Genomic DNA, 25,816 nt, shown 5'->3' on the forward strand with positions numbered 1-25,816 from the left:
AGAACTTGGTTTTGTCTAGTACTTAATCATTACTGCTGGAAGTGAGGGAACTTGTCCTTAGCGTTGGAAAATTTGCTTCTGAGTTGGTGACAGTCTTGGCCTTGCCTTGCTGGGGAGGGGCTCTTCCTCAGACTGGGTCTTTAGCCCAACATTAACCCGAACAAGGGCGGTTTAGTGTTCTGTCCTCACGTGTGGTAGTAGCCCCCTCGTGCCAATTTTTCACCACCTCTGATTACGAGGCGTCTTTTGGCTGTTCAAGTTGCGTACCTGACGTTTCGGTACACGAGCCATGCCCTCATTAATATCTTTGTGGGTTAACACGGATCCAGTGGTTGGTGGCTTCTTTGGAAGTTGGTCAGAGTTAATATCGATTATAATTTCTTCCTTCGAATTTCGGGCGGATTAATTTCCACCTGTCTTCTCCTTCTATATAAGGCACTCTGAGGGGGACTATTCTCCCACATTTTACAAATCATTGAGTTCCACAGGAACCTTAAGCTCTCAACCCTTTAGGCATTTCAAAGAATTTTACCAAAATTGCGATCGAGGCCTAGGGAAATGGGGTGGCCTTGGGCAAAGGTGGGGGCGAGGAAGCCAAGCCCTCCTTAAGAGCCAAGAATGACACCCAGATCGTGGACGATGCAGTTGAGGCGGAGGAAGCGGAAACCAAAGGTGCTCCCACGAACCTTTCTCCTAGCAACAAAATGTCCTACCATCAAGGTGGGACCAAAACTTCGTCGCACCAAAAGTCTGATGCGAGTTGCACTCGCTTCGGAGTATGTGTCTTTGCCTGCCCTTCAAGCCGGTAGCAATTTGCGTCCAGCTTACCCGCCGATGGAGGTTTGCAAGATCACAGAACGGTTGCTGCCCAGGTGTTAACGCCTCCAATGCTTAATTATCATGAAACTGGGAGAGGACCAAGGGAGTATCAGGTGCTTCCGCTTCTTCTCCTTTCTCATCGTCGGCACCATCCGTACGGGCTCGGTTGCTGTTGGTTGTTAGTAGCCTTAAAACAAGCCTGCCTCAGCCCCCTCCCTTTTTTTTTTTTTTTTTTTTGTTAGCTTCAGGACAAACCTGCCTAAGCCAGTTGGTTGTTAGTAGCCTTAAAACAAGCCTGCCTCAGCCCCCTCCCTTTTTTTTTTTTTTTTTTTTTGTTAGCTTCAGGACAAACCTGCCTAAGCCCCTATTTCTGTAGCTAGCTTTAGAACAAGCCTGCCTAAACCACTTTGTGTATGGTGTACCTTTCCTTTATTTAATAAAAAGCTATATTCTTTTTTTACTCACTTTACTTTCTGATTCTTTCAATTCTCTGCAACAATTATTTCATGAGTAAGTGTGTTTTTGTTTTTCCCTCCAATGAGACTTGGAATTGGTGTTGTTGACGGTAATGAAAATTGTCTTCTCGACTTTAACGAAGTCGACCGCAGCACTCAGCCGCTGATTCTAAATAGGCTAACAACATAGGAACAATCAGGATTATAACCATGTATTCTGTACCGCTGGTTGCAAAATCATTAAAGAATGTCGTCAGCGCATTGATCCTACCATCATATTGACTGTTGCATTCACTAATGCACAAGTTCTCCCCACAGACGGCACCAATTGTAAGGGCTGGATCTGAGCGCTTCTTCTTGTGGACGAGTGGACTCAGATCCAACTAGCCCAATACAATGAATTTGTAGAAAGTGGGACAAAAAACTAGACTTTAGTGCATGGACAACAGTCCATATGATGATCATCACCATCGTATATAGACGAATTGAGATTATCTAAAAAAGTTTGTCTTCGACACAATCCGAGGAGCTTTCTGGCTCTTCTTCAATGAGCATCTCCCCTTTTGATCGGCTTCTCCCTATTATATATAGTCCTCCTCCAACGATCTCTTTCTTTCACTTGTCGATCATCTGGGCCTCCCTCTGACTACCCATCCCATCAGCTACCTTACCAAACATCTTGTGAGTTGCAGCAACCAAGGCAACACTGTTCAAGGGTCATTTCTCCATTAATGCGGCCAGAACATTAGTTGTGTGCATTTAATGTAGAGGTGACAGTTCTTCTTTAAATTGCTCCTCCACCATGCTTCCATAGGTGGCTCCTTATACTTGTCTTTTTTCTAGAGTGCTTGGGGAGGCCTCCTTTGGAGGCGTGTTGCCCTTCCCTTCTATGGTCTCAAATGTCCGAGAACAGGATCGTCCTCAGTGATACCCCTTGGCCACTTGGGCTTTCTACGCTCATTCTCAGACGATTCTTCATCCTTGGCATAGGCCTGGGGCTTAATATGAAGTGGGCTGGGATCGTCAGATTCTTGGGCCCCACAACCATTATATAACTATATTTACTTGTTGTGGATCTCGGTTATAATTTATAAATTAAATAATTTTATAATTAATATTATTGTCCTTTATTTAAAATTTCTATCTCCATAATTGTTAAAAATAAATAAATTGATAAATCTCCCCTAAATATTAAATTCTAATGAATTATAAATTCACCTACTTGAATAAAATGACGAAATATAAAATAAAATAAAAAAGTTTGATTTTCTTCTAAATAATACAAGTTTCATAAAGTAATTCTTAATTTAGAATTCAAATAAATACCTCACGGGTTTGTAATTTGTTTGTTTATTTCTTATTAAATTTCATTGCATAGTATGATTTGATTAGGTATATAATTAAATTACTATAATTAATATTTATAATTTTTATTATAATTTTATAATGTTAATCTAACACTATTACCGAGAGAGAGAGAGAGAACAGTGATTTTTTTGGAGAATTTTTACTTTTTGAACTATTCTGATTTTTTTTTTTGGATAAAAACTATATTCGTTATTTAAGGAATATATATCTATTAGCATCTTTTATTAAGGTTTTTTTTTTTTTTTTGGATGAAAAGTAAGGTCTTGTTGTATTATTGGTTACACTGGGTTCCAATGTTTTTTTGATGAAATTATATTTATTCTAAGAGAGGTATTTTTGTATCTTCCAATTTATTGTGAACTTAAGTTTTTCGCATAAATTTGAGTATTGTAATTTTTATTTTATTTTAATGAATTTGTTAGATTTATCCTATGGTTGTTTCCTCTTTATTGTTAGTATGTGGTTGTTGTTTTTCTTGGTGCTTGTAAAAATATTTATATTCTTTAATATTTGGGGTTATTTAATTTAATTCACATTTAAGTATCTTTCCACGTACGTACGAGCGTGTCATTTTCGTTAATTCAGGTAGGTAAGGGATGGTGGAATATGAGGGATGGACGGCTTGCAGCTTTTGAAAGATGCTATATCCTCTTCAACTTTGGATCACTATTTTGTTGTCACTCTAGAAAGTACGGTTCGACATAGACCTAATAGATTTTTAACATGATAATAAAAAAATAATAAAAAATAATAATAAAAAAAGACGTGTTGTATTGTTATCCAAATAACAGGGTCTGATTTGGTAGTAAGAATTTTTGTATCGACTCACATGATACTTGATAAGAATTGAGTGATCCTTTAACCAATATACTATGTCGACAAAGATAGTTTCATTAGAGCTTAGTAGTACATGTGATATTTTACCCTTATCGTCATGTCGATGAATTCACAACGGATACATTTTTTTTTTCAGCCAAAAAAAAAAAAAAAAGGCGACAGGGTTCATGGCCTGGTTGCACGACAGTCCAATATCTAATTACAAACCTTTTCTCAACATATAGTGGCATGCGCATCTTGTTAGGTTTTCTAGCTTCTTTCTTTGAATGCCATATTATTATTAATTCCAATATTATAACAAAATGCATGTATATACAGCCTTCAAATGGTTGAGGCTGTAAGATAGGTCTGCAATTTCTATTGGGGTCACTTCATCCAAATCAAACTAACAAACATAGGACTTATGTAATTATTTTTTTCCTTTTGTTTTCCAATTTCCACTAACAATAGAGTAAACCAACAAATTCAGCATGTATAGGTATATATCAACGAGCCGTACATACAAGATCAGATGAATGAGTAGCCAAAAGTTTATTTGTTATCAGTGATATATATCTTTTTTGATAAGCAGTGGTATATATCTAGTTCTTCCCATGTGAGTAAGTTTAATAGTTTAAATCCCCTACTTATTGTAAGGTCGAAAAGAATGAAAGAGAAAAAATTGAATGAGTATTTTTTTTAATGTTATTGGGCCCAAAGGAGGGTGCATCATTTGCAGCACGATGTAGGGGTAATTTTCAATTCAAAAAAAGCAACCAAACTCAGATTCTTTTGAATAGAAAGTTACTTTATTCGTATAAAAAAAAAAAAAAAAAAAAGTTACTTTATTATGTATGATCTTCATGTAATCTAAGGTACCATGCTCAAAAAGTGTTTTGTTCCCCTTAAGATTTTCTTTTTTTCCTTTCCGCATATACAATGACACGAAGTACTTTAAGTGGACATAGCAAGAAAATTAAAAGTGCAATGTCAAGTTTGATTTGATCACGAGACAGACTCGTACTTGATTTGATTTTTCTTTTTTCACGTACGAGAAAGACTTGTACGTTTTTTTGTTATAATTGTGATACGGTAAAAGTGTGAGCGGTAAGTTTATTTGTAAATGATAAACAACCACTCACTACCTTATTAGAATTGTAGCAAAAAGCCAAAAAGATTTTTGAATAATTTTTTGTCTTAGAATCACTCGCGCGTGAAGCATACTTATCAAAAATTGATTAAGCTAGTCTGTGTTAAGTGTCAACTTCTTTCTCCTGGCCAAAAAACTATTTTCTTTCAGGAGGGGCCATATTCAGTGTCGAAAGGTCAGAGATTTACACATTGAGTTAGCTCTAGTTGGGAAAGGTGTTTAAAATCCTATGAGAATAATCCGCAGAGTCACTCTCTTCAAAAGGCTTTGTTTAAAAAATTCAGCACACCAGCATCCCTAGCAAAGATAGTCAAGATTTTGCTTAGTGTATTTGCTAAGCTATACTAGTCATGATATGTCTAAATTCATTTAACTAGGAAAAAGGCACCCAAAGTGTAATTAAAGTAGATATAACATAAAGTTTTGCTTAGAAGTCAAGTAAAACTCTATATTTTCAGCAAAAAGTAAAACTTTTCTTTTATGACCAATCCGGCCCGGTGTTCTCAATTGAATACTGTCATGATTCAAAAAAAAAAAAAAAAATGAAAAAAGAAAGAAAGAAAAGAAAATTGTAATTAATCCCAAATTTTCTTGTTTTTTTTTTTTATAATCCTAAACATGTAATTTGCGGAATTAGACATTTTGAATGCAGGTAATAATTGATGAAATTCACGCAAATTATTTATTATTTTGAGAAAAAAAACATATATGCACACACACAAGAGGGAGGGAAAGAGGCTCTAATACAAAGGTAGACCACAACTCTACTAAAAAGCCATAATAACTTTTAAGAAAAAATTATTTATTTATTTAAATTCAGATTTTGAGCGACGACATCCACTCAAGGATTTTTTTTCCCCACGTCCTCCTTATTCTTTTTAAGGTTTCACTAAGTAATTTATTTTAATTTACATTTTAGTCCATACTGATAAACAGATATCTCATTTTTAAATTCTTAAATTTCATTTAATTTTTAGAAAAATATTAGATACATATTATTTATTTGATTTTAAGTGGATTATATGGATTTCTATATAAACATTAGTGAAAGTCTCGTACGTTGCACAACTTTAATAACTAAATGAATTATTATTAAATCATTTTAGAACTCACTTCTAACTAAATGAATGATTATTATTATATAAAACGCATAATTTTATAATTTGTCCCTTATATATAATATCTCTAATTAAAATGATCAATAAAAATTTTTCTAATTATTTTTTCATAAGTCCTTATTTATTAATGAAGAGGGTGATTTGAACTCAAGTAGTTAAATCATTTCTAATAATTGCATAAATAAGATTATCCTAATATAGGAGGAATTTTAAATTTAATTTAGTTAGACTTTTGAAGAAATACAGTCATGAAAAAGTTTACAGGAACCTTAAATTATATGATCTAAAAGGATATGAGAGGAATTTTACATATTAAGAAATTAACACAAAGTAAAAAAAAAAAAATTAAAAAAAAAAGATAAACATTGATAAAATATTAACAATCAATAAGTAAAATTAACTTGTAATTAGATTGCACTATAGCACATAAAAGACATGTTTTGAACCAGATTTTCCGTATTGATAGTCAATTGAAAAAAAAAAAATAATCAAAACACTCATAAATTAAATACATAGAATAACCAAAACCTAAAACACACAAAATAATTCAAAAGTTGAGAATTAAAAATAAAAAAATAAAAACTTACCTAAGAGAAAAACAAGAACTTAAATGGATGTCCCTTGTTTTACTTATTTATAGTAGACTTCTTTTGACATAATATCCATTCATGAAAATGTAGAAACAAATAACAATAAATAAGATGAATTTATTTAATTAAAACTATCATATACAAATATATATGCACAAATTGCAACTTGAAAAAAAAAAAAAAAAAAAAATTGTAATTAGATTGCACTATAGCACATAAAAGACATGTTTTGAACCAGATTTTCCGTATTGATAGTCAATTGAAAAAAAAAAAAAAAAATCAAAACACTCATAAATTAAATACATAGAATAGCCAAAACCTAAAACACACAAAATAATTCAAAAGTTGAGAATTAAAAATTAAAAAATAAAAAATAAAAAATAAAAACTTACCTAAGAGAAAAACAAGAACTTAAATGGATGTCCCTTGTTTTACTTATTTATAGTAGACTTCTTTTGACATAATATCCATTCATGAAAATGTAGAAACAAATAACAATAAATAAGATGAATTTATTTAATTAAAACTATCATACACAAATATATATGCACAAAAAGAATTCTATAGAAAGACTATTGGTGAATATATAAATTTAAAAATTTTGGTAATAGATTTTTAGTTGGAGTAAGATTTAAATTTCTGAAACTTAAATAATAAAGTTTTAACTAAAGTAAATTATAATTAAATCTTATCCCTTGATTCAAGGAATATATCCTAACAATTAATAAATTTTTTAAGTGATTAATAAAACTTAAGATGCAACTTGAGAGGAAAAAAAAGCATGGGGGTGTGTGTATGATTCTGGATTTCAATATAGAATTTATTTATTTATATTTATTTTTAAAGGGAAGGAAATTAAAAAAAAAATTTATAATAGACTTTTAGTTAAATTTGTTAAAATTTAAATGAAAAACTTTTACATAAATTAAACTATTATTAATTTTATCCTTTAATTTAAGGAAATATATTACAACAATTAATAAAAAAAATTAATTTAATGATTAATAAGAGTAATTGTTTATTAGGAAAAAAAATTTTCCAGAGAGAGAGAGAGAGAGAGAGAGTATCATATAAATTTATCAATTCCTAGAATCTACACACATGTATATCCTTCCAATACAAACACATATGCGTAAGTTGCAACTCAAAAACAAAAACAAAAACAAAAACAAAAAACAAAAAACAAAACAAAACAAAAACATGGGGTGCAAGATAGATTCTATGGAAAAATAATTGATGAAAATATATTAGTTTTAAAATTTTGATAATAGATTTAAATTTTGATAATAGATTTGATAGTTGGAGTTGGATTTAAATTTTTGAAACTTAGATGCAATGTCGCATGTTTTGTTAAAATGTTTACTGTTACTTTATCTAAAGAAATTAATAAGAATAAATAAGTTGTTGTCACTATCAACTGAAACTTAGATATATGTTGCATATTTTGTTAAAACACTTATAGCTACTTTATTTAATGAAATTGATAAGAACAAATAAGTTATTGTCTCTATTAACTGAAACTTAGATGCATGTCATATGTTTTGTTAAAACACTTATTGTTATTTGATCTAAAATGCACGTTGCATGTTTTGTTAAAACACTTATTGTTATTTGATCTAAAATGCACGTTGTATGTTTTGTTAAAACACTTATTGTTACTTAATCTAAAGAAATTGATATGAACAAATAAGTTGTTGTCTCTATCAATTGAAACTTAGGTGCATATTGCATGTTTTGTTAAAACATTTATTGTTATTTTATCTAAAGAAATTTAAAAACAAATAAGTTGTTGTCTCTATCTAAAAAATAGTTTTTATCTAAAATATAGTTGTAATTTAGTGAAGCCATTTACGCAACTATAATTTAGAAAAAATTACTGCAATTTACTGAAGCCACTTGGTGCAACCACGACTTCTAAGCCAACATTTTATTATATAGTAGTGTATGTGCAAGTTAGATTTGAGCTTATTTATATAAGTAAAATAAGTTATCTAACGGTATATTTACATGAGAAAACTCAAGAAGATGCAAGCTTTAGCATGACACTCAAACAAGAAATAAAAAAAGCCATAGTAGGACATGAAAAAGACGCACATTTAAACAAGAAGAAGAAGCTAACTAATAAAACAACATAGGGTGTAAATGGAAAACCCTAGAGAAGGGATAAAAAAACCACGATTTGAGCAAGAACACAACATTCTTGCTCGGCTCAACTTGTATTATATATGAGAAAGAGATCAGTTTATAATGAAGTTGCATTTCTCTCCTACCAACTCTCTACTTTTATCTCAAAATATCTAGTTGGGTTCTCGCCCTTGAGGTTCAGCTGCACGTTCCTTTTATACTCTAAGGAACATGGCTTAGTAAAAGAACAGGTGTCAAGTCGTCATATTCTCTCTCTTGAGATCTTTTTACAGTTGTGATGTTATCTGCTGACTAATGGATAAGAACTACACCAATGTGGCACTGGGACCCATAGATAGGTAGTTTTGTCACTGCTTAGGAGACAAGTCTTGGACATTGATAGGGACATCAGGAGTACTATGATTGGTACACGTGTTTCTAAGGTGACTCATGGTGCACTCAACCAATAAGGGGTGTCCTTATAGCCTCTGACCTTAAAAAGTCACTATTTTCCTTTTTGTGAATGTTTGAGTACCATGTCAAGTGTAAATCTTACTTCCTTCCCAAGACAGCCACGCCTTTAGCACAGACCAAGACAAACTTTCTTAGCCAACACATATTCTCCCTTCCCTCATAGCTGCTCCAGGTGTAGAGTCCAGATTCAACCACTTACGCATTCTCCCATATCTTAGTGGTGTTATGTACAAGTAGTATATGATATTAAGGGCTTGCTTGGTAGTAAGATTTTTGTTTTCAAAATAGTATGAAAACAATTTTCAAAAAATTGAATTTAAAACTAGTTTTGAGATAATAATTTTTACAACACATTACTATATTAGTAGCATATAGCTTTTTGGAAATGGAGTTGCTGACATGGTGAGGCTTGTCAAAAATTCCAACACCAATACCTAAGTGCGAATCATCAGTAAATTCAAAGATATTTATGTGAAAATTTTGCAGTGATTACTTATATACTAAATAAAGTTAAGAAAATTGTAAAAATAAAAGATAGCCATTTTTCTTATGTTTAATAACGCTGCAAATATAGTCACCTTTCTTCTTCTTTTTTTCTTTTTTTTTTTCTTTTTTTTTTTTTTCCCACTTGAAAATGTGCTTTTATTTTTGAATATAATCAAGAAGTAAGAGGAGATGAAAGTTTTATGGGCAAAGTTGGCTTCAAAGTCCAAATTATTGGTTTGAAGCTATATTTTTCAACACACTATGTGGCAAATTATAAGATTATTCAAGTATATTATTTAAACACGTCATATGACTTATTAAAAAAAATTAAGTCATGTGATTAAAATTGTACATTAATTGTCTCTTCAATTGTCATATAATACATTGGGGGAAGATTACTAAAGAATAATGCTGGTGTCATATAAAATGGCACATCTCGACCACGTGGCTAGTTATGACACACTTTTACTACTCACAACTCACCATCAAGGACGGACTCAGGTGGGGGCCCAAGGGGACTCGAGCTTCCCTGGGTCCATATTTATTTTATTTTTTATAGTTATTATATATTTCATTTTTGTAGTTAGCCTCTTTCAAAATCTTAGGCCCCCCTTCTCCCTAATCAGGCTAACTAGTTTAACCCAAATAACAACTATCTAACTCAAAAACTTAACAAAAGTAATAAAATTATTCACAATGGTGATAGTATTTTAGCAATATATATATATATATATATATATTTTACCACCAAAGAACCAAAAAATCATGTATTATTGAAGAAGTTAGAGCTAAATTTTTTGCAACTACAATAAACTGGTATAAATACTAGTTGACTGTAGCAAGTTATTAAAAATAAAATACAATATTTTATTGAGATTATATCTCTTCCTTCAATTAAAATACTTAAATTGTCTTTCTTCTTTTATTATTTTAATGAGATTTTTATATTATTTTAAATGAAGTGATAAAAGAAATAGAACATTTGTTATTGAGTGTATTTTAAAGTGGGGTGGTAAAATAGATAAAGTAGCTTTTTGAAATGCTAAAAGATAAAATTATTAGCACCACCATTGTGAATGCTCTAACTTCAACAAAAAACAAATTCTAGCTAGCCTAGTATTAAAAAAAAAAACATTATTTTGTTTTTGTATTTATTAGTAGATGATTACATCTTAATGTATTTAGAAATAACAATTTTAATTTGTGTATTTATAATTTTTTAATACCATATAGATGCCTATTTGGAATTTTTTTTTTAATATATTATGGCCTTCGCTAACTTAAAATCCTAAGTCCATCCTTGCTCACCATACACACGAATTGTGGTACAAATTATCCTATTTTACGCAACACCAACACTATTCTTGCTCAAAAGCAGTTTGTTCCTTAGAAGTCAGTCCTAAATCTACCTAAAATGAGAACTCATACTCTTACTTTCAAAATAGCTAACCAATTAACATGTAATTTCTTCTTTGCGATCAAAGCAACTTGAAAAGGTGTTTTGTTTTTTAATAGCAAATTGAAAAAGAGTTTTTTTTTTTTTTTTTTTTTTTAGCCAATTGAAAAGGTGTTGGAAAACATATACGTGTACAAAATACAAGTTAAAGAAGTGGAATTCCTTCAGTACTGTTGATAGTGTGCTTTTGTCAAAGCGTTGTGAAGTGGACGAATTCATTTTACCAAAGGCAGCCATTTTAATACGACAAAATTCATACAACTTTCCGCCTAATTAAGTGACATCATTAGTAAGAAATATCCCGGACTTAAATTGAGGTTCATATTAAAGCCTACCTTTAACTCATTTTCTTTTTAATTAATTTTATTTTAATAGCCAGCATTTTCTTCTCGATATTGATTGAGAAATACTCTCGTACTTGATCAGATTTTAGTGATATTCCATAAGTGGAATTAGGTAATTATCAAATAGATATGGTTTAAGGCAATACACCAATGTAAATTAGGGCAGTTAGGGACTCGATTGATTCAAGGTGAGTATTAAAAATTCAAGTCGATCTATTCATTTAATTTTTATTTTAATTATAAGTTGAACTCGATTTCCTAACTAAATTAGATTGCATGTTCAACCTTGGTCAATTTTGTTATTGAACAAGACTGAGTTTGCTCAAGAGCTTTATACTTGGGTAACTTATTCTTTTTCCACACATAGTACACATACTATGATTGAAACTTTTTTAAAAGCTTATTATGTTCATGAATCTTGCATTTTAACATAATTTTACTATGAAATGCACTATTTAGATTACCAATAAACTATAAATTATACGTTAATATTTTATGTACTTATTACAAACTTACACAATCTAGTCTCAAGTTTAAGATACTCATACACATTTAAACATACAATATTTTATATATATGAATCAAGTTTTGTACTCACGAGTATCTTTACAGATAAATTATTAGTTTTTGAACTTTTCTCATTTAATAATCAAGTCTAAATTTATTTATTTTTGCTAAATAATCAAGTCTAAATTATTTAGACTTAACTTGTCTCATAAATAAGCAAATATAAACATATGATTTTAGCTGAGTCCGATTGTTATTCATAAACAACTTGGTTTCTTTCCACACCTCATAAGAATTGAAGTAAATAAACTTTGTTCCTCCTACCATATTTGAAATGTTGCAAATGCTGAACTTATAATGGTTTTTGTCCCCCACTAATAAGTTATTTTTTTTTTTTTTTTTTTTTTTTTTTTTCCCCACTTGAAAATGTGCTTTTATTTTTGAATATAATCAAGAAATAAGAGGAGATGAAAGTTTATGGGCAAAGTTGGCTTCAAAGTCCAAATTACTGGTTTGAAGCTATATTTTTCAACACACTATGTGGCAAATTATAAGATTATTCAAGTATATTATTTAAGCACGTTATATGACTTATTAAAAAAAATTAAGTCATGTGATTAAAATTGTACATTAATTGTCTCTTCAATTGTCATATAATACATTGGGGGAAGATTACTAAAGAATAATGTTGGTGTCATATAAAATGGCACATCTCGACCACGTGGCGAGTTATGACACACTTTTACTACTCACAACTCACCATCAAGGACGGACTCAGGTGGGGGCCCGAGGGGACTCGAGCTCCCCTGGGTCCATATTTATTTTATTTTTTATAGTTATTATATATTTCATTTTTGTAGTTAGCCTCTTTCAAAATCTTAGGCCCCCCTTCTCCCTAATCAGCCTAACTAGTTTAACCCAAATAACAACTATCTAACTCAAAAACTTAACAAAAGTAATAAAATTATTCACAATGGTGATAGTATTTTAGCAAAATATATGGTGATAGTATTTTACCACCAAAGAACCAAAAAATCATATATTATTGGAGAAGTTAGAGCTAAATTTTTTGCAACTACAATAAACTGGTATAAATACTAGTTGACTGTAGCAAGTTATTAAAAATAAAATACAATATTTTATTAAGATTATATCTCTTCCTTCAATTAAAATACTTAAATTGTCTTTCTTCTTTTATTATTTTAATGAGATATTTATATTATTTTAAATGAAGTGATAAAAGAAATAGAACATTTGTTATTGAGTGTATTTTAAAGTGGGGTGGTAAAATAGATAAAGTAGCTTTTTAAGGTGCTAAAAGATAAAATTATTAGCACCACCACTGTGAATGCTCTAACTTCAACAAAAAACAAATTCTAGCTAGCCTAGTATTAAAAAAAAAAAAAACATTATTTTGTTTTTGTATTTATTAGTAGATGATTGCATCTTAATGTATTTAGAAATAACAATTTTAATTTGTGTATTTATAATTTTTTAATACCATATAGATGCCTATTTGAAATTTTTTTTTTTTTTTTTATATATTCTGGCATCCGCTAACTTAAAATCCTAAGTCCGTCCTTGCTCACCATATACACGAGTTGTGGTACAAATTATCCTATTTTACGCGACACCAACACTATTCTTGCTCAAAAGCAGTTTGTTCCTTAGAAGTCAGTCCTAAATCTACCTAAAAATGAGAACTCATACTCTTACTTTCAAAATAGCTAACCAATTAACATGTAATTTCTTCTTTGCGGTCAAAGCAACTTGAAAAGGTTGAAAAAGAGTTTTTTTTTTTTTAGCCAATTGAAAAGGTGTTGGAAAACATATACGTGTACAAAATACAAGTTAAAGAAGTGGAATTCCTTTAGTACTGTTGATAGTGTGCTTTTGTCAAAGCGTTGTGAAGTGGACGAATTCATTTTACCAAAGGCAGCCATTTTAATACGACAAAATTCATATAACTTTCCGCCTAATTAAGTGACATCATTAGTAAGAAATATCCCGGACTTAAATTGAGGTTCATATTAAAGCCTACCTTTAACTCATTTTCTTTTTAATTAATTTTATTTTAATAGCCAGCATTTTCTTCTCGATATTGATTGAGAAATACTCTCGTACTTGATCAGATTTTAGTGATATTCCATCAGTGGAATTAGGTAATTATCAAATAGATATGGTTTAAGGCAATACACCAATGTAAATTAGGGCAGTTAGGGACTCGATTGATTCAAGGTGAGTATTAAAAATTCAAGTCTATTCATTTAATTTTATTTTAATTATAAGTTGAACTCGAGTTCCTAACTAAATTAGATTGCATGTTCAACCTTGGTCAATTTTGTTATTGAACAAGACTGAGTTTGCTCAAGAGCTTTATACTTGGGTAACTTATTCTTTTTCCACACATAGTACACATACTATGATTGAAACTTTTTTAAAAGCTTATTATGTTCATGAATCTTGCATTTTAACATAATTTTACTATGAAATGCACTATTTAGATTACCAATAAACTATAAATTATACATTAATATTTTATGTACTTATTACAAACTTACACAATCTAGTCTCAAGTTTAAGATACTCATACACATTTAAACATAAAATATTTTATATATATGAATCAAGTTTTGTACTCACGAGTATCTTTACAGATAAATTATTAGTTTTTGAACTTTTCTCATTTAATAATCAAGTCTAAATTTATTTATTTTTGCTAAATAATCAAGTCTAAATTATTTAGACTTAACTTGTCTCATAAATAAGCAAATATAAACATATGTTTTTAGCTGAGTCCGATTGTTATTCATAAACAACTTGGTTTCTTTCCACACCTCATAAGAATTGAAGTAAATAAACTTTGTTCCTCCTACCATATTTGAAATGTTGCAAATGCTGAACTTATAATGGTTTTTGTCCCCCACTAATAAGTTATTTTATAGGCTTACAGGTTTCTTATTCTACAACTTGATGTTACATTTCCTCTAATTCCACGTAGAAACCGAACTCAAAGCTAAACTCTCACATACCGCCTTCCCTAAAATCTTCAAAAAAATGATACTAGCTGGAACGGGATACGCGACCGAGTCCAATATGATAATGCGACCAAGGAAAGCCAAACATATACATCCATATACGACAATGACATCCACCATATAGCTATGCCCCCAATCAATAATATTGTTACAGCCACAACAAATTTTACAGTTTTTTTTTTTTTTTTTTTTAAGAATATTTGAAATGACAGTAAATTTTTATTAGTATAACTGTACAACATATTAACTTTATATGGGATCACCATTGACATTTCTAGTTGATGTCCCAATATCAGCATCTCGAGTGACATTATTATAATATCTTCAAGATTTAGTAAGTCTAAAAACTTCATGAAATGACGAGATCTTGATTTCAAAACTCTTATAATATTGTATTTTAGTTCAAAACCCTAGGACATTTCCTCCTCTAATTACCAGATGTGAATAGGATGAGAGATTACATGTACCCAAAAATAATTAAGTGGTTGAAGAGCTCTTGACATTCACATTAAAAAAAAAAAAAGAAATTGAAAATAAAAAAGTGTCATTATTATAATTACACGTTTGCAAAGAGCTGTTTAGTTAACTATTTTCTCTACAAGCAGACCAGAGTCACCTGAGTTTGACTTGCATGTTCAGCCTATATGATTAACTTCACTTCGCTAGAGAGACTATTTTTTTCTTCCTTACTGTTTTTTACCCTCAATTGTTTTTTATTACCTACCATGCAGGCAAAGAAGCATACATTATTTATTTTGGCCTACCCACGGCACTAGCCACTTTGTTTGACCCACATTCAAGCCAACTGATGCTATAAATTTCAATTATTACCAAATACATCAAAGATTCGCCAACTGCACGGGCAAAGCCATTAATCATTCATCGTTTCATTTCATATTATGTGTACATTGATGAAACTGAAAGTATTATTTATGGAAAAATATGTACATTACTGTATATATAATGTGCGTTTGTGCGTATTTATCAATATCTTAAAATTTAGGCTGATTTTTCTCACTAAACCAACTCCAAGTCAACTTAACTTGGTATATAAATTCCAAGCAACTGAAAAGGACAGAAGACTAATAAAATATAAAATAAAAGACAGAGGAAGAAATGTTTGACATAAGATTGTAAAATTTAAGATTTGAGAAAGATTTTATCTTTTTAAATCATGTGTATTTTGGGCGTAAAATGTTTTTTCTTAACGGAAAAAATAATAAATAGAAAAATTAATTTGTGGAAAATAATTTATTTTCTTATTGCTTAATTCCAATCAGAAAAATATTTTTCTAGCATATGATATAATGAAAATTCTCTTACAATAGTAGCTATTTGAGGGAGGAAAGTCAAAGTAGTGGCAGTCACTAGTCATGGTGGTGGCCAAGGGACTACGCACATTGGTGGGGCTATGGTCCCCCCAAAATTTTGAAAAATTCTTTATTTTATATATATATATATATACATATAATAAGGAATTTTTCAAAATTTTAGGGGACCATATATATATATATATATATTTGAACATATTGAAAATTTAGCCTACAAAATAAGAGTTGGCTCCTCCAAATATTTAAGTTAGTCCAATGATGCTCTTAGGGAAAAAAAAAAAAACTAGTCCAATAGTTATAGAGACAATACTTTATTTTTTCTCAATTTCATGTATTTATTTATTGGTAAATGTGCTCTTATATCTATTAATTTTTTTATAAAGTTTGGCACCAAGCATGTTTTGATCTATCTTTTCAACCTATTATGTGGTGATTAAACAAGTCATCGACTCATTAAGAAAAATCTCGTTATATAACTATCTATGAAATGTCTCCTTAGTTGCCATATTATGGGTTAAAATAAGATAGCTTCAAATATATTTGGAGTCAAACTTGTTCCTCCAAGTTTTGAATCATTCATTTTTTTTTTTTAATTTTTCATTAGTTCAACTGAAATATTTTTTACTCGCTTTGGTATACAATTTGAAACAACATAATTTTGATAAAAAGTACCAAGGGTTTTTTTTTTTTTTTTTTTTTGGGTGGGTGGGTGTGTGCATGTGTGTGTGTATAAAACTTAACAAATAAAAAATGTGTGTATATGAGAGAGAGAGAGAGAGAGAGAGAGAGAGAGAGAGAGAGAGAGAGAGAGAGTAGGGGGTTGCTTAACTAATATATTAGTGTCACAACTCAGCTCTCCAAACAAAAATTCTTGACTCCCCCCCTGGTAGTGACATATATAGGTGTCCATGTCTCGGTCTAGGTTAGGTTTGGGGTTAAACCTCTACTCAACTTAATTAACTCACTGGCTTGAATCACACAACCCGTCACCGATCGTGGGTAAACCGCTGTGAGTCCATTATTCCAATGGTTGAATTGGTTGAAACTATCCATTATTCCAATTATTTTATTTCAAAAACTTTATTGATAAACTTTTCCTTAAAATTTTGTTTGGTGCATATGATGGAAAAGTGGAAAGACAAAACATGTGGGGATAAATTAATTGGAAGAAACAAAAGATTATTGTTTCCATTATAAGTGTTTGGTAAGAAAAACGTAAAATGGATGGAAATTTCGTCTTCTTTTGTTTGATATAGAAGAAGGATATGGATATTATTTACATTAAATATATATATAAACATATATTTATTCCGCTTATTGTTATTTTTCTAAACTTTTCATAAAAATCAAACTCCAAAGTTGCATTTCGGCTAAAATCATGTAATACTTATTTAAAATAAATTAAACACCCATATTCATTTAAAAAAAAATTTAAAACATCTGATTGTATTTGCATATCACTTTTACCCATATTAACATCATTCTAATCATATGTTTAAACCATACAAATTTCAAGGAATTGATCCTGTAGTAATCATATGTTTAAACTGTACAAATGCCAAAGGGCAAGTCTAGTGGTTAAAGTGTAATGAAATTCATGAGGTATCCTGATTTCAAAACTCCAAACTCAAGTTATACTTGATACAACTTTAAGCAATGTTACACCGGCCAATAATTTTTTATTGAATTCATATTTTGAAAATTTAAACATTGACTTGCATGTTCTATATGTTCTTAACAAACATGCCAATTTTCATGCTAATCGAATGTGATTTACCATTTGATTCATAAACTTATCTTTTATACATTATTTTAAACTACAGAAACTTGAATTTAAATAATTTATTGATGACATGACTATTGATCTTTAATCATCTTTAAATTTTGTAAGTATGAAGGATATACGAAAATAATGTAATCCAGTGATAGATTTATGAAAATTCACATCTAATTAAAAAATATTGGGTGGTGTAATCTATATCTATACTACTATTTAAGAGGATTCCCCTATTTGAGATTCTCAATTTAATGTCCAAAATACTCTCAAATTCATCCATTTCTAAGGCTTAAATCATAGGGTTAGAAATGTAAAATTAGTAATTAAAAACTCATAATTTTTAGCTAAATTATAATATAAAAAACAATTTTTTTCCTACCTCCACATTTCTCTCCCACGTTAATTGTCAAGTACCAATACAACTTCTTCTTCTTTTTATAAAATTAAAAAAAAAAAAAAAAACTTTTTTTCCACAAACGTACCATTTTGTTTATCACTAAACTTTTTTTTTTTTTAATCTCCATATTTCTCTCTCACATTTGTAGTCAAGTACTAATACAACTTCTTAAAATAAAAAATAAAATAAAACTAACATGAGTAAAACGTGTAAACCCAAAAAGTAAAAAATAAAAAGCCTCATCACATGCGTGAAGCGTGTGTGATGAGACTAGTATTATTTAAAGTTACACCAAGTGTAATTTTAACCCAACCCAACCCACTGTCAACCTATATGTATATAATAAAGACTCCTGCAAATGCATCCAATACTTCATCACTATCATAAAATATTTAGTAACTCATTCATGCTGTGTAAGATTAGTTTGTACTATTAGGAATTTTGTTATTGGAATATGTAAGGAGACTGAGGCTTCAATTTTGACCCGGGAGATAAATAAAAGAGAAATAAGACTAAAGCCAGGTGATATAGTTGAAGAGGCAATATGTGCTGCCTATAAATTACTAAGATTTAAGTCTTTTAAGACCACTTGTACTCAAATTTGTATATGCAAAGTTCATGAACTTGAACACATACTCATGCTCTACAGGCATATCCCCACGTTTCATTTGACCATCCAAATTCCAACCAATCAAATTTAGCACACCCTTGACCCCACGTGTGAGAGAGCTTTCCTAGAAATTGTAGGCGGATAAGCAAAGCCTTTTGAAAATCAACGGTGTACACTTTGGACTATTTTGCACTACCACACTTGTGCCTGCCGGCCTTTTGCAATTATATATAGCCCTTTACTAATGGCCTTAGTGTATTGTGTTGAGCTCTGATACCACAAAAGGGAGACCAAAATAACTAAACATTCACAAAGGTTTCCAAACTTTGAGAAACCGAAAAAAAAAAATATGGTGAGAGCTCCATGTTGTGAGAAGATGGGGTTGAAGAAAGGTCCTTGGACCCCAGAAGAAGATCAAGTACTGATCAATTACATTCAACTCTATGGCCATAGCAATTGGCGAGCACTTCCCAAACAAGCTGGTAATTGCAAATCCCAATTACTTAATATAAAGATTTGCAGACACACATATTTACTAGTAGTTGTACATTAATTGGATAGCATATTAGCAAGCAATTTTTATCATTTTTTGTTTGTTTGTGGATGAATCAATATTAATGTGGTACTAATGAGTATTTTGGTTTGCTTTATAGGTTTATTAAGGTGTGGAAAGAGTTGCAGACTTCGGTGGACAAACTACTTAAGACCAGACATTAAAAGAGGAAATTTCAGCAGAGAAGAAGAGGATACCATCATCAAGTTACACGAAATGCTAGGAAATAGGTTGGTATATTGATAGATTCTCATTCTTTCTTACCCTCTTCTCTGTGTATAAGACACAAACATTGATTTTAGGATGAAAATTTGTTAAGACTAGTTGAATATGCTGAAAATAATGTAATCTCAAAATAGTACTATGAGTTAAGCTTGTGCTGCATATAAACAATCAATTAATGTCTTAGTGGGAAATTTCATTCATTGCATTTTAATTTGATTCAATAGTTTAAAGCTTTGTATCACTACTAGCATCAACTTTCACTTTTCCAATTGCTAGAGATGGATACTGAAATACGCAATTCATAACTCTCTCTCTCTCTCTCTCTCTCTCTGTGGATAGTGGGTTTTTTACCTTTTTTTTTTTTTTCTTTTAAGGAAACACGTGGGACTCAAAAGATTCCTTACTGTAACATTTTCATGTGCTAATTAAAAAACAATTCTGGGTATATACTCATACGCAATACTGCCAAATAAATGTAGCACTTCAAAGCTTATAAAAACTCACATATGAAATTAATTTTTTTTGCAAGATAGAATTATCACATTATTAATTCAGTACAAATCCTTATTGTGATTCTGCTTTTTCAGATGGTCAGCAATCGCAGCTAGATTACCGGGACGCACAGACAATGAAATAAAAAATGTATGGCACACCCACTTGAAGAAGAGATTGAAACAAAACCAAGCCAACCCAGAAACAAAACGAAGCTCCAACAATAATATATCCAAATATTATCACGAGGCTGTGCATGAATTAGAATTAGAACCCGTGAATTTTTCAAGTCATGCAAAATCTGAGAGCCTTGAATATAGAGCAGTTTCTCCACAAGAGTGTTCAAGCGACATGTCCTCAGTGACCATGAGTGACAATAATAATGAGAACAAAGTGTGTCTAAAGGTCGAATCGCCGAGAAATTTCCCGGAAATGGATGAGAAATTTTGGTCAGAATTGTCGACGGAAAATTCAGAAGTGGTGATGAGTGAGTTTTCAGCAGTTGATGGTGATGCACAACTTCAATTTCAATTTTCTCCACTAACTATGGAACCCATCCATGGCTATGGTTCAAATATGCATGATAGCATGGATTATTTTTGGTTCAACCTTTTCAATAGAGCTGGAGAGTTGCCAGAATTACCAGACGTTTGACCAAAAAAAATTGTTGTAATTTTTTTTTTTTCCTTTTTGTATTTCATGTGGGAAATGAAAATGAATTATTGCTGTTCAATTTATTGACCAAGGTTGAACTATGTTCAACATGGCCAAATTTGTCCAAATTGTCGGAATAAAAAAGAGGTAGAGAAAACAAGTGGGTTCTCAAAGAGCGACCTCAACCACAAAATTACAAACATAAAATAAAAAAATGTCTTTACTAAGTCAGAACTCATGCAATTCAGCTAAATAATAACATTTTGTCTTGCAAATTGTGCTTCTCTTGCATTATGACGAGCACTAAGAAATAAAAGAATAAATGAAGCATCATAAGCACGGATTAATATGTGTAATCTTTATTTTTTAGATAGTTTCAAGTTATGACGTCTGTTTTTTATAATAATTTTTTATTGTTAAATCGAGACACCGATTGATTTTTTTGTGTACGCGAGAATTGAACTCTAAATCTCTTATTCAACTATAAAAGACTTTACTAATTGAACTTAACTGAAACTCACTAATCGGTGGACTCTATATCCCTAAAAATAAATTTTTTCCCCTATGATGACCCATATTGATTTCTAAAATATAGTGAACATGGCAATGAGTTTATGACCATTAATATACTTAATAGTTAATATAAAATGCATTTCAGAGAGCATTGCTAAGAATTCGTGAAAAAAATGTGAGTGCCAAGCTAGGTTCCTTGTTAATGATATACCATAAAGGGGCTATATAATATGCAGGGAATTCCTCTCTTCACTGGTTGTAAGTAAAAATAATTAATTAATTAAAAAAAAAAGAGAGAGAGAGAGAGAGAGAGAGAAAAAGGAATGAGCATGCTGGAATTCCTACTTCAATCTGCTTGGAGATCAGCCAGCACTGAACTTGTTTTACCCTCTTATTTCAAACCATGTGATTTTATTTATTTATTTATTTATTTATTTTTCTCCTTATTCAATTTGGAACCATAGCGTTAGAGCCAAAGGCCCAAAGGCAACTCTGTTTATTTTCTATATATTCTTTGATTTCGTCGGTTGACAATAATCTTTGAATTCTTTTATAGATCAAAATTTTTATGCCATAACTATTATCAATGCCATGACATCACCTGCTATGAGTGATTGAGGCTGGGTTTGGATAGCAACACGTAATCGCATTTGTTTTTTTTTGGTTGAATTCTGTGTACTGTTTACGGGACTCGCAAGTATGGAAAAACGTAAATTCAACTTTAAAATTGAGTTTCACAGCACTATTCATACATTTAAAAATTATTTTGTTATAGTATTTTCAGTTTTCAGTAATAAGCAGTATCCAAACAGAGCCTATATCCTTTTTACAAAAACACAATATATATATATATATATTTTTCTATTACTTGCGTTAACCACGTCATAATTATGACAAAAGTCGCGTGTCACAGGAGGGTGTTGACAAATTTTCTTCTTACCTTCGGGCCAAAAGAAAATTTAAAAAAAAAAAAAAAAAATCATAAAGCCCACTACTAAATTAAATTATTAAAGCATATGGCACAATATTGTGTTGGATATATTGCAATAGAATAGTGAGCCATTTGATCTCTCGGATTCTAATACTCGTGGCTCCACTTAGAGATCTTTTTAGTGAGTGGATTTGATATCAGATTTGAACATATCAACTCGATCCCCTTGCGTGTTCCAGGATTCTCAGGCTGATAAAGTTATGTCTGCTTGATTTTCCCCAAAAGAAAAACAAATAGTTTCTCTTTTCTTTCACAATCTCCCTCCAAACATCTCAATGAGGATGATGTGAATGAGAAAAATTTACAAGAAACATCTTTTTAAAGTTCTACATGAAAGAAAAAAAAAATTGAATACCTAAAATATATCATAATTGATCTCAAATTCATAAATTAACTTAGGCTTTATGATTAAGTGGCATTTATATATATTATATTAACTTTTTAATGGAGTTTCATACTAACTACATTAACAATTTTGTGGTGAGAATGTTTAACACTTTAACTATATATACTGTTTAAAGATGCCCCTTTTCTTTAAAAAAAAATATTGTTTGATGAAATTTCTAATGTACTATTGAAGTTTTTTGAGACATTGGCCACAAATTCCGGAGCGAGCAAGCATGAAAAAAATGACTAGGATATCTATATATATATAAATGCCCCTCTGTATTGAGGGTAGCTTCTCAAAAAAAAAAAATATATATATATATATATGCACACTTCCCCTCTGTATTGAGGGTGGCTTCTCAAAATATATATATATATATATGCACACGTTTTTCTAAGTCGGAGTATCCTCATAGGTCATTTTCCATGAATAAAGAGTAGCCCACTGTCTCCAAAAAGCTTGATGTTACTGTTCCGCGCCTCCACCCACGTCTGTCTCTCAAATTATTTAGTGGATGCCACAAAATATGAAGAAAATGATTTGGAATGATGGAAGCTTTCAGAAATTAAGGGCATGTTTGGTAGAGAAGTTTGAGTAATGTTGTTTGTAATTTTAATTTTGTATGGATAAAAAAGTGTAAAAATGTATGCAATATAGTTTAAAAATTGAAAATGAGTTGTTTAACAACTCTACCAAATGGGATCTAAAATTTCTGTGGCAGTAACATTTGTTACAAATTATGAACAAAATTTAATACATTTTACTTTAAGCTAAAAAGGAAAAATGAGAGGCAGGAGAATTGGTAATTCAAGATAGGTTGTGCATACGATAATATAACATGAAAGAATATTACTAAAAAGTTTAAATTTAGGGCTGCCAAACTCGGTTATAACTTAAGACTATAATTTCACTCAGTATTTTTTTTATTGAATGTGAATTTTGACAAATCTACTATTGGATTACATTTCCTTCTTATATCATCTATGTTTGCAAAATTTCTAAAAAATTAAATGGCAATAGTTATAGTATCAATCAAATGTTTAAATTTCAAGTTTTTGTAGTATAAAATTATGCATAAAAAATAAGTTTATAGATCAAATATTGAATAACATACTATTGACACAAAATTTGACATATGTGTTAAGAACATAAAGAGCATGCAATTTAACAGTTAGATTTCCGAAATATGTAACCGTGTTAATTTAACACTTATTTTCAAAATATTTAGCCTTAAGCTACAATCAATATAATTGCCAAATTTTGTCCTTAAATATATGAGTTTATATGTTATATTACCTGCTCACTAATATCATTATTATCTAATATGAGACTACCTTACTTAAATAATCACACCATCCACACGTGACATGTTTGATATTATTTTTTTCTCCTAATAAGTAACCCAAGCACTGGAAGTTTGGAAGTTAGGAACCCGCAACCTCATGAAACACCAAGACTGAAACATGAAAATATCATTTAGACTATGATCCAATGTCATGTCAGTTGCATGTAGGGATTGGCTTTGTCCACTGCCAAAACTAATTCATTTGTAATTGTGCAAGTTTTATAAAACGTTTTCACATAAAAAAGGAAAAGAAAACATGATAAACGAGTAGCATGGTGCTAATAAACTTTTCTAAGTTCAAGGTAACTAGCCTAACCCAAATAAAGAGTTGACCTTCCATTTCTACGATTTCTTGTATCTTCCAATCGATTTGCGGAATTGTGTTACATCACTCAAGTTTATCTTTGCATAATGACTCTATAAATTTAGCAGATTCTGCGTCAAATGATAATTCAAGAAACTTTTTTTTTGATGTTGGTAATTCAAGAAACTAGTAACACTTTTTGAACAACTATTGGTTCTTATTACTTTTAACTAATATTAAGACGAGAAAAATGACGGGGACAATTACAATTTACAACCTTGGGGCTTATATTCTCAACAGGCGTAGATAGGGTAAATTTGTTCATAAATAACATCTGTTATTTCCTTCAATTTTTTTTAGAACCATTTTATTCCAAATTTTAGGGGACTAAATTTAGCAACTAATAGTTTAATTTTATAGAGTAAATTATGATAGGGCCAAACCGAATGGGGGAAGTTTTCTTTTCATTTTCCTAAAATGACAATTATGTTTATTTTCAACCTGAAAAAAAAAATGTTATATCTCTATGAACATGGTGTTTGGTTGTGACTGGTGCTGGAACTAATTTCTTTTCGGTAGATGAAAAGTTTCAATTAAGGAATAAAAAACAAATACATGGATTTAATATTGTTCTATATCAAACAAAAATTATACTACAACCAATTTTCATACTCATTAAACTAAGCACTATTGAATTTATTTTATCTTTTTATCTTCTTCCTTTTTTTTTTCTTTTCTTTTGTACGTGTGTGTGTGTGTGGGTGGGGAAGTTGTGGTTATTTTGGTTGACAAGAATCCTTTTGTAGACATGCTCTTCTAACTTTATCCCAATTATTTTTATGGTCATATAGTCTATATTTTAGGACGTAAGATATTTTCGAAATCAACGTCAATTTGGAGCCTGTGCTGTGCTGTTGTGCTATAATCTCATCTTTTTTCTCTCTTATGAGTGTGTGTTTGTTTCCTTAAAATTACTATTAAAAAAATCTTCAACTTGGTTTTACTTTGAACAATTTTGTTTACAATAGTGAATATTACATTTTTGGACAAGTGGTATTTGCTCCAATATTGGTTTTCTATAAAATTAATTCCAATAAAAAATAAAATTAAATTAAAAACCAAAAATAAAAATATAAGGTTTAAGTAATTATTTTTTTACTTATATTACCTTTTCTTTTTCTTGTTTCTTATTTTCCTCTCTTTCTAAGTTATAAGTTTGATCCTTTGGAGCCGCTTAAAAAAGAAAAAAAAAAAAAAAAGAAAAAGAAAAAAGAAAAAAGAGATGTATTATTTAATCATTTTATAATGGTTCTGATAAGTGAATTCTTAATTTATTTTTAAGTGGGTGCAATTGTAAATAAGTATTAAATCTACTTAGTTTTTTTTTTTTAGTTTTATATATGTACCTTTTTTACTTTTTTTTTTTTTTTTTTTCAAATTTGAGTGGGTACAACTTTTCTTTTAAGTACTTGATTTTAAAGGCATAAACTT

The 25,816-nt window shown here is 30.3% G+C and overlaps 1 protein-coding gene across 1 annotated transcript; it reads left to right on the top strand.

The window, feature by feature from the left end:
* The first annotated feature begins 19,099 nt into the window (after positions 1-19,099).
* On the top strand, positions 19,100-20,863 carry LOC112028209 (transcription factor MYB4). The gene is made up of 3 exons (XM_024060874.2): positions 19,100-19,342; positions 19,514-19,643; positions 20,226-20,863. Exons 1-3 carry the CDS (start codon positions 19,210-19,212, stop codon positions 20,782-20,784), a joined length of 822 nt encoding a protein of 273 aa, XP_023916642.1. The 5' UTR covers positions 19,100-19,209; the 3' UTR covers positions 20,785-20,863.
* The last annotated feature ends 4,953 nt before the right edge of the window (positions 20,864-25,816 follow it).

The sequence above is a fragment of the Quercus suber genome, unplaced genomic scaffold, assembly GCF_002906115.3.
Source record: "Quercus suber isolate HL8 unplaced genomic scaffold, Cork oak 2.0 scaffold_645, whole genome shotgun sequence".
Classification (NCBI taxonomy): Eukaryota; Viridiplantae; Streptophyta; class Magnoliopsida; order Fagales; family Fagaceae; genus Quercus; species Quercus suber.

Bases quoted from the DNA above. Each gene is read 5' to 3' on its own strand.
- LOC112028209 (XM_024060874.2), top strand. From the start codon at position 19,210: ATGGTGAGAGCTCCATGTTGTGAGAAGATGGGGTTGAAGAAAGGTCCT. The intron at 19,343-19,513 runs GTAATTGCAAAT...TTTGCTTTATAG, and splicing joins AGCACTTCCCAAACAAGCTG to GTTTATTAAGGTGTGGAAAG. The intron at 19,644-20,225 runs GTTGGTATATTG...CTGCTTTTTCAG, and splicing joins CACGAAATGCTAGGAAATAG to ATGGTCAGCAATCGCAGCTA.